Source organism: Pangasianodon hypophthalmus, chromosome 17 (genome assembly GCF_027358585.1).
Source record: "Pangasianodon hypophthalmus isolate fPanHyp1 chromosome 17, fPanHyp1.pri, whole genome shotgun sequence".
In the NCBI taxonomy this organism is placed as follows: domain Eukaryota; kingdom Metazoa; phylum Chordata; class Actinopteri; order Siluriformes; family Pangasiidae; genus Pangasianodon; species Pangasianodon hypophthalmus.
In genome coordinates, this window is record NC_069726.1 from 137,382 (window position 1) to 147,877 (window position 10,496).

At 48.2% G+C, this 10,496-nt stretch overlaps 3 protein-coding genes across 4 annotated transcripts in view; 1 reads left to right on the forward strand and 2 right to left on the reverse strand.

Annotated features, from left to right (window-relative positions):
* Positions 1-5,116, forward strand: part of tm7sf2 (transmembrane 7 superfamily member 2) — a 7,751-nt gene extending 2,635 nt beyond the window's left edge. For both annotated transcript variants that reach the window (XM_026912070.3, XM_026912071.3), the window contains 5 exons: positions 1-46; positions 3,033-3,201; positions 3,285-3,365; positions 3,459-3,581; positions 4,124-5,116. The exon at positions 1-46 is cut by the window's left edge and continues 74 nt beyond it. In XM_026912070.3, the coding sequence (XP_026767871.3) occupies positions 1-46; positions 3,033-3,201; positions 3,285-3,365; positions 3,459-3,581; positions 4,124-4,284 (580 nt within the window). In that variant the 3' untranslated portion in view covers positions 4,285-5,116. The remainder of the gene's footprint in view (positions 47-3,032; positions 3,202-3,284; positions 3,366-3,458; positions 3,582-4,123) is intronic.
* Positions 4,695-7,515, reverse strand: znhit2 (zinc finger, HIT-type containing 2). The gene is made up of 2 exons (XM_026912069.3): positions 7,400-7,515; positions 4,695-6,728 (listed from the first exon to the last, which is right to left on the reverse strand). Exon 2 carries the CDS (start codon positions 6,720-6,722, stop codon positions 5,097-5,099), a length of 1,626 nt encoding a protein of 541 aa, XP_026767870.3. The 5' UTR covers positions 6,723-6,728; positions 7,400-7,515; the 3' UTR covers positions 4,695-5,096.
* Positions 7,516-7,793: 278 nt separating this feature from the next.
* On the reverse strand, positions 7,794-10,239 carry mrpl49 (mitochondrial ribosomal protein L49). Its single transcript, XM_026912073.3, has 4 exons — positions 10,083-10,239; positions 9,140-9,287; positions 8,242-8,366; positions 7,794-8,152 (listed from the first exon to the last, which is right to left on the reverse strand). The coding sequence occupies exons 1-4, from the start codon at positions 10,233-10,235 to the stop codon at positions 8,006-8,008; spliced, it is 573 nt and encodes a 190-aa protein (XP_026767874.2). The 5' UTR covers positions 10,236-10,239; the 3' UTR covers positions 7,794-8,005.
* Positions 10,240-10,496: the final 257 nt, after the last annotated feature.

The window sequence follows — 10,496 nt, forward strand, 5'->3', positions numbered from 1 at the left end:
GAACGCCTTCCAATTGCTCTACGTCAGCGACGCTCTGTGGAACGAAGTTAGGGCACGACACAGGACACCACACAGGACACCACACAGGGACACCACACAGGACACCACACAGGACACCACACAGGGACACTACACAGGACACCACACAGGAACACTACACAGGACACTACACAGGACACGACACAGGGACACTACACAGGACACCACACAGGACACCACACAGGGACACTACGCAGGACACTACACAGGAACACTACACAGGACACTACACAGGAACACTACACAGGACACTACACAGGGACACTACACAGGACACTACACAGGGACACTACACGGGGACACTACACAGGAACACTACACAGGGACACCACACAGGACACTACACAGGGACACTACACAGGGACACCACACAGGGACACTACGCAGGACACTACACAGGAACACTACACAGGACACTACACAGGGACACTACACAGGACACGACACAGGGACACGACACAGGGACACGACACAGGGACACGACACAGGGACATCACACAGGGACACGACACAGGACACTACACAGGGACACTACACAGGACACTACACAGGGACACGACACAGGGACACGACACAGGGACACGACACAGGGACACCACACAGGGACATCACACAGGGACACGACACAGGAACACGACACAGGACACTACACAGGACACTACACAGGGACACTACACAGGAACACCACACAGGGACATCACACAGGGACACGACACAGGGACATCACACAGGAACACCACACAGGGACACCACACAGGACACCACACAGGGACACCACACAGGAACACTACACAGGGACACTACACAGGGACACCACACAGGGACACCACACAGGGAGACTACACAGGAACACTACACAGGACACTACACAGGGACACTACACAGGGACACCACACAGGGACACTACACAGGGACACCACACAGGACACTACACAGGGACACTACACAGGGACACTACACAGGAACACTACACAGGACACTACACAGGGACACTACACAGGGACACCACACAGGGACACTACACAGGGACACCACACAGGACACTACACAGGGACACTACACAGGGACACCACACAGGAACACTACACAGGACACTACACAGGGACACTACACAGGGACACTACACAGGACACCACACAGGGACACCACACAGGACACCACACAGGAACACTACACAGGAACACTACACAGGACACCACACAGGAACACTACACAGGGACACTACACAGGGACACCACACAGGGACACTACACAGGGACACCACACAGGGACACTACACAGGGACACTACACAGGGACACCACACAGGGACACTACACAGGGACACTACACAGGGACACTACACAGGACCACTACACAGAGACACCACACAGGGACACCACACAGGAACACCACACAGGACACTACACAGGACACCACACAGGGACACTACACAGGGACACTACACAGGGACACTACACAGGGACACCACACAGGAACACTACACAGGACACTACACAGGACACCACACAGGGACACTACACAGGAACACTACACAGGGACACTACACAGGGACACTACACAGGGACACCACACAGGGACACTACACAGGGACACTACACAGGGACACCACACAGGACACTACACAGGACCACTACACAGGGACACCACACAGGACACCACACAGGGACACTACACAGGACACTACACAGGGACACTACACAGGGACACCACACAGGGACACCACACAGGGACACCACACAGGAACACTACACAGGGACACTACACAGGGACACTACACAGGAACACTACACAGGACACTACACAGGAACACTACACAGGACCACTACACAGAGACACCACACAGGACACCACACAGGGACACCACACAGGACACTACACAGGGACACCACACAGGACACAGGACACCACACAGGAACACTACACAGGGACACCACACAGGACACAGGGACACCACACAGGGACACTACACAGGGACACTACACAGGACACCACACAGGGACACCACACAGGGACACTACACAGGGACACCACACAGGGACACCACACAGGGACACTACACAGGGACACCACACAGGACACAGGGACACCACACAGGGACACTACACAGGGACACCACACAGGGACACTACACAGGGACACTACACAGGGACACCACACAGGACACAGGGACACCACACAGGGACACTACACAGGGACACCACACAGGGACACCACACAGGACACCACACAGGGACACCACACAGGGACACCACACAGGGACACTACACAGGGACACCACACAGGACACAGGGACACCACACAGGGACACTACACAGGGACACCACACAGGGACACCACACAGGACACCACACAGGGACACCACACAGGGACACCACACAGGGACACTACACAGGGACACCACACAGGACACAGGACACCACACAGGAACACTACACAGGGACACCACACAGGACACAGGGACACCACACAGGGACACTACACAGGGACACTACACAGGACACCACACAGGGACACCACACAGGGACACTACACAGGGACACCACACAGGGACACCACACAGGACACAGGGACACCACACAGGACACTACACAGGGACACTACACAGGGACACCACACAGGGACACCACACAGGACACCACACAGGGACACCACACAGGGACACTACACGGGGACACTACACAGGACACTACACAGGACACTACACAGGACACTACACAGGGACACCACACAGGGACACCACACAGGACACCACACAGGACACTACACAGGGACACTACACAGGACACTACACAGGACACTACACAGGGACACTACACAGGGACACTACACAGGGACACTACACAGGGACACTACACAGGGTGTCATGTGTTTTGTTGCATTGCAGCATTTTATTAGTGTACTATGTAGTGAATAGCGAGCGGTTATTGCACTGCGCACTCAGCCTGCTCGTGTGTGTGTGTGTGTGTGTGTGTGTGTGAATCCACCCTGCAGGAGGCGGTGTTGAGCACCATGGACATTGTGCATGATGGATTCGGCTTCATGTTGGCTTTTGGTGATTTGGTTTGGGTTCCGTTCACATACGGCCTCCAGGCAGCGTTCCTTGTGTCACACCCTCATACACTCACTCCCTTCAGTGCCCTTGCCATCGTCCTGCTGAACGGTAATTTAGGACACGCCCTGTCCTGACCGACACTAACACCGCAGAGCGTTAATACACATGACCAGTCTTTGTTCTGCTTTCAGGAATCGGATATTACGTCTTCCGCAAGTCCAACTCTCAGAAGAACCAGTTCAGGAGAGACCCAACACATGCCAGCGTCCGGCGTGAGTCTCAGATACACACACACACACACACACAATATATACATAAACAGAGAACGCTGTGTAATGCTGAGCACCTTTATGCTAATGTTGTAGATTTAGAGACGATTGCCACGGCAACAGGAAAGCGGTTGTTAGTGTCTGGATGGTGGGGATTCGTCAGACACCCCAATTACCTCGGAGACCTTCTGATGGCGCTAGCGTGGTCTCTACCCTGCGGTCAGTCCAACACACACACACACACACACACACACACACACGTACATATACAGCAGGGGCATCAGTCTCAGATTCTGCCTGGGCCACATCAATATTCTCGTGAGCCTTGAAACACAGAATTGTATCGCGTACGCTGAGTTAATACATGTCCTTTTCTCACTTCTCTCTCTCATCTTTGCACTTCATCTTTTCTTCTTTCAGCGTGTTTACACAGCGTGCACATACACTGAGTGATAGATTACAGGATTTGGGTTAATCACTGAAACACTAAACACCAAACTCCTGATGGGTTTCTGAATCATGTTTAGATGACTTAATGTGAGCTGTATTCTAGATAGTGTGAAAGTGTAGATTAGTGTACTACAGGCCACTATTTTTTGCAAATTGAATGAAACAAGGCAGTGGGCCATATTGGTCCATGAGCTGGGAGTTACACACACACACACACACTCACACAAAATAAAGTTTTTTTTAATATACTCATGGTTTATATTCACAATTGTAATCCCGACACCCTGTAACCCCCTGCCGTGTCCCCACAGGCTTCTCCCACATTCTGCCGTACTTCTATGTGCTGTACTTCAGCGTGTTGTTGGTGCACAGGGAGGCGCGAGACGAGCGTCAGTGCAGAGCGAAGTACGGAGCGGCCTGGGAGGCGTACTGCAGCCGAGTGCCCTACAGGATCATCCCCTACATCTACTGAGCTCATTATACACACTTTATTACACTCTTTATTACACTCTCTCACTCTTGTCCCCTCACACACACACACACACACACCTCTTCTGTGTGTACACACATGCCCATAACATCTGTCTGTGTGTGTGTGTGGAGATGAGACACACGGGGAACACGGTGATCTTCCTGTAATAAACCCTGTACATGGACACGAGGTTAAATGGAACATGTTCACAGACATTTTCCTGATAAAACCTCAGTAATAAAATCAACCTGCTGTTCTGCAGTAAACTTGCACACATTGACGTGTTTCTGTGTACACGACCCTGAGTTTAACACACCGCGTTAGTGACGCACGTTATCCTGCGTGAGAGATTTTTTTTTCCCCCAAAACAAATCCAATATGACACAGCAGATTAACAACAGACCAACATGACTGATGTAAAGATCAGAGATTTTAATTTATAAAATGTAATTTCAGACAAATTAGGATATTTTAAACACATGCAGGCGCTCAGCTGTACGTCAGGAGGACACTCTGCTCTAGTGTGCACTACAGTAGTGTACTAGGTAGTGCACATGATTCTCCAGTGAAGGGAAATATTTGAAACACAGCTCAAGAAACAAGAACAATAAACAAGTGCAGAAGGACATGAATATGAATGTTTGTGTTTATTACTGTTGCAAAAAGAAAACAGCTCTGTGTGTGTGTGTGTGTGTGTGTGTGAGTGTAGGGAAATAAACGTCATTTTATATAATTGTTATAAGAAAATATACTGTATGTTTTTTTATAATTTCAGAAACTGAAAAGAAAATTGCTGTGACTTTTAAAATAAATTAAATCTCTTCGATCATGACTTTTCCTCGTGCTCTTCCCTTCTTCCAGCCCTCCTCCATCTGTTTCCTGTCTCTCTCCATCTCCTGTCTCTCACCTGTCTGTCTCTGACACTCTGACCACGCCCGTCTGGCTAAACCCCTCAGCGTGTGTGTGTTCTCGTTGGCCCACGCCTGCAGGAACTCGCATTTCTTCCCTGCCAGGAAACACATCCTCCTGAAGTGGGCGTGGTCTCTGGGAGCTGCGGTGCGCGCTTTGCCGAACGCCGAGCGCAGCTGAGCGAGTGCTGAGAGTGTGTATCCCGCTCTATCGTCCTTACTCGCGCCGCTCAGGATGTGAGCCACGTCTTCCACTGCGCTCAGAGCCGAGTCCGAGTCGTATAGTTCTGCAGAGATGGACGCCATCGCAGCGCTCAGAGCCTCGGAGAACGAGCCGAACGTCCGGCTGCGTCCCAAACACTCCGACACGGACAGAAGGAGCCGAGTGAACTCCAGCAGCTGCTGTGTTTCCCACACGTCTCCGTTAAAGAGGCGGAGCGTGAAGGCGTAACCGCACAGCACGTTCACCAGGCTGAACTTCACCAGCGGGGACGGAGAGGCAGAGCAAAGAGAGGACAGGGGCGGGATTTCACAGCTGATTGGAGGAGGAGCGTCTCTGCTTCCTTCCATTTTTACCTTCTGCTTCTTAACTTCCTGTTTCAGTGGTGATGGATGTTCTGATGCCGTATCCAAGTCCTGGACGTCTCTGCTCTCTTCTTCCTCCACGCTGCTCGTTTCTTCACGTCCCTCCCGCTGGAGCTCCTCGATCAGCACCACACGGTCTCGCTCATGCTCCTCCCACCACGGCCGCCATATTGGAACGAGAGCGCTGATCCCGCCGTCCTTTAGCAGCCGCTCAAACTTCTGCTTGTCCTTCTCCGGCAGGAGCGTCCACAGCTCGTCTTCAGTCAGAGACTCGATATTTAGTCCCGACAGCTTCGTCACTACATCCTCCTCTTCCTCACCTTCCTCTTCCTCAGCGTCTGTCTGCGCGAGTCTCTGTAGGATGTCCTGCACCTCGTCCTCGTGTCCTTCTTCTCTGTCCGTCTGAATCTCGGCTAGTCTGGACAGCAGCGTTAGCGTCTCCGTGTCCCTCTCAGTCACTTGTCCTCCGCTGTTCTCCATCAGCTCCCTCATGACTCCGCCCAGCCCCCCCTCCGCCCGCCGCATCCTCAGCAGGATGTCTCTCATGTGAATCCTGTCCTCGTGCGCCGCCCTGCCACGCTGCCTCAGCTCCTGAGACACACAGTCTTTATAAAACTGCTCTGAACACGCCGTGTGAGCCGAGCCGCGGTAACAGGACAGTGCACAGTAAGAGACGTTACAGCGGGGACAAGTGTAACGTGCCGGGTTACTGAGACACAGCCCACAGGGCCGTAATGAGGAGGAGGAGGAGGATGAAGATGTGTCCTCTTCCTCAGCAGCCGGAGTCAGATCAGCGCCGCACGCCGCCGTCACTGGAAGTGAAATCCCGTCTTTACTCATCTGCTCAGGTTCCGTCCCACCGCTCAGCTCGTCCTCCTTCAGCGAGACGTCCATCAGTAACGACCTCACGAACGCCGGCGTCCTCCGTCTCCACACGCGCTCCATCACACACTGCCGAGAGACACGGGACAAACACACACTTTAACACTTTAACACTTTATTCAGATCTCACACAAGCGGAAGCGGTGCACTGTCGTTCACGTCTCCGAGGCAGGAAACTCAGTCACACTTCCACTCACACCGAAGCCTTTTGGTTCCGATTCAAAATATCTGTAATCTAATTTCTATCATTTTTCTCTTTACAGACTGTCTGGTTCTGTTTCATAAAAACAGTTAATCTGCTCTAATCGTGTGCTGATTTACAGTAAAAGATCATCTCACGTTCTCTACTGTAATTAAAGGGTTTTTTTGTTAGTATACGTGTTTGTTTTATTATTAAACAAATAAACAGAAATAAATGACATGAAAACACTATCACAGGAAAGAGAACTAAAATGAGCAGGTATAGATGCAGCAGCAGGATGTTAAATTGTAAAGTTTGGAGTTTTATATCTATAAATGACTGAAAATCAACGCTTTTAACACATTAACCTTAAACGCTTCCACTTATCCTCCACATTTACATTTACCACATCTACAGTAAACTTTTTAACTTCACACTCTGGTCGTGTTTTGATTTATTTTTCTGCTCCAGGACAATCTGTATAATATCATTATAAATGTTTTAGAATAAACTCATGCGGTGTTACAGTATAATAATTATAATAATAATAATAACTCACCCGCCTGGTTAGTAAACGCACGAGAGACGCCGCCGCGCTGACAGACAGAGCGGTCGCGATTTGATGACGTCACATCAAAGTCAACGCGGAAGCCTTTTGCACAGAAGCGGCGCAGATTTTGCGCAGTTTCACCAGCAGCTCGGTTCTGCTCCACTGTGGGCCGACTTTTACACTAAACTGTCTAAAATTAAAAATTCTGGGGAAAAAAAAGAATGTTGAAACTAATCTCGAATTGTCAACTGAATTCTCTACAACCACAGAAACATAATTATTCTACATCTCTCTATTTATTCTCATTTCCTCAGAAAAAAATATTGAAGGAGCTGGAAAAGTCTGTATTTTCTACAGAATTCATAACAGAATAAATAAAGTGAGAAGTGAGAGAACAGTAAGATGTTGTAGAGTCAGTGATAAAGTTTATTTAGCAGTTTAACTTTATTTGCACACAGCTGGACACATCAGGAAACACATCTGGTGTAAAACACACACTGCGTTAATCAGATTTCACTGCACCAGCTTTCTGTATTAATCACACTGTTATGTGTAACAATAATAATAATAATAATAATAATAATAATAATAATAATAATAATGAGTCTGCGCTGATCAGAAGCCCAGCTTCAGCAGCCACTCCTTCAGCTCCGTATCGAACTGGCCTTTAATGCGGATGCTCATGGTGACCTCGTTGACCTTCGTGGGCGGCTCTCTGCCCGTCAGCTGCTGCAGATGTTCCTTTACATCCTTATTGAGAGCCTGCAACACAAACAGCTCGTGTGTAACACAAATCCACACACAGAGGAACAGAGGCAGCGAACGCTTGGCAGTGCGAGCTTTAAACCCACCCAGATGTCTCCCTCCACCTTACGCACGACGGTGCTCTTCTGGTTTCCGTGCTTGATGTCGGAGTAAACAGGAATATTGTGCATTCGGGAGCGTCGGATCATGTAGGGCAGCGATGGAGGCGTTTCTGAAACAAATAAAATCATCGTAAAATAATGCTGTGTGTGTGAGAGAGTGAGAGTGTGTGTGTGAGTGTGTGAGCGTGAATGAGAATGCATGTGTGAGTGTGTGAGTGTGAGCGAGAGTGTGTGTGTGTGTGTGAGTATGAGTCAGTGTGTGAGTGAGAGTGAGTGTGAGCGAGTATGAGTGAGTGTGTGTGTGAGTGTGTGTGAGTATGAGTGAGTGTGTGTGTGTGAGTGTGTGTGAGCGAGTGTGTGAGTGAGAGTGTGTGTGTGTGTGTGAGTATGAGTCAGTGTGTGAGTGAGAGTGAGTGTGAGCGAGTATGAGTGAGTGTGTGTGTGAGTGTGTGTGAGTATGAGTGAGTGTGTGTGTGTGAGTGTGTGTGAGTGAGAGCGAGTGTGTGAGTGAGAGTGTGTGTGAGTGAGAGCGTGTGAGCGAGTGTGAGTGAGCGAGTGTGTGTGTGTGAGTGTGAGCGAGTGTGTGTGAGTGTGTGTGTGTGTGAGTGAGAGTGTGTGAGAGTATGAGTGAGTGTGTGTATGTGAGTGAGAGCGAGTGTGAGTGAGCGAGTGTGTGTGAGTGTGAGCGAGTGTGTGAGTGTGAGTGAGAGTGTGTGTGAGTATGAGTGAGTGTGTGTGAGTGAGTGTGTGTGTGAGTGAGAGTGTGTGTGAGTGAGAGCGTGTGAGCGAGTGTGAGTGTGAGTGAGCGAGAATGTGAGTGTGAGCGAGAATGTGAGTGTCTGTGTGTGTGTGTGTCTGTGTGTGTGTGTGTGTGAGTGTGTACCTGAGGGCGGGGTCCAGCCGGACGGGGCGGGGCCGGTGTGTTTGGGTGGAGGTGGGATGCGTGTCGGGGGAATCAGTCGCTCCACGAAGCGGAACTCGTCTGTGCTCTCAGTTACAGAAGAACCTCCTCCATCCGAGCTGCTGTGTGTCTAAACCCCGCCCACAAAACATGACATCATCACCTCACCGTCAAATAACACCATATAGCTACTGTGACATCAGCATGACATCACAGTGTCTGAATCTCTCCGTTTACTGCTGCTTTAATAAACTAATATTTCTCTTCAAGCGATGCGGATAAATCTCTCGCAGACGGACGTCTCTGACACGGTGCACAAATTATTCTCACATCTACAACAAATTCATAAAATATTAAAATATAAAAATGATTGGATTTGAATATTTTGTGAATTGGACAGTTGTTTAATTGAAAAAGGAGTTTAGTGCATTATAAGAGAATCAGTGCAATAAGTTTAAAATATATTATTATCTTATTATTTTATTTATATATTTTAACGTTATGGAGTTCTGATTAAATCTTCTCTTTTCAACAATAATATTAATTAAAATAAAATATATAAAACTCCTTTGCACGCTGTAGCTGATAAACTTTTTTTAAAAAATAAATAAATAAATAAAGAAAGAAAGAAAGAAAGAAAGAAAAAATAAGTTTAGTTTAAGATTAGACAGAATTTAGTAGATAAATGAAGATGCATTAAACTTTTACTCTGAATTTACTGCACAAATATTTCTCATTTAATTTGATAAATAAAGTTAAAGAGTCTGAACATCTGCACAAACAGAAACAGGTTCATCAACTTTTTATTTTATTTTATTTTAATGTTACACAATTAGCCTCTAGCTAACGGAGCTAAAGTACAAACCTCCGTCCACATTTAATATCAGAAAAGGTCACGATAAAAACCCTGAAGTCTAAAACTCACCTGTAAACAGACTGCAGCAGCAGAAATCCTCCTGACTGCGGGAATTAATCCGCTTTTATTCCACACGCATCTGCTCAGTGTCACACAAACGCTGCTCATGGAGGCCGCCATTTTGCTGTTCCCTTCTGCGCATGTGCAAGCAACCGGCTTCATTCTACTGACCCCGCCCCCACCACACACACACACACACACACACACACACACACACACACACAGTTCATTATTTTAATTAAATAATTAATTAGTTCACTGGTTAATTAATTTAAAAAGAATAATAATTTAAAAACTCTAAACATATCTACTGTAATGCTTTATTTCCCCCTGGGATTAATAAAGTTCTCTGAATCTTGAATTTATAAGATGGAAGAGACTCAGAGTTTTGTGTTTATTACATAAAGCTAATCAGTGTTTAGT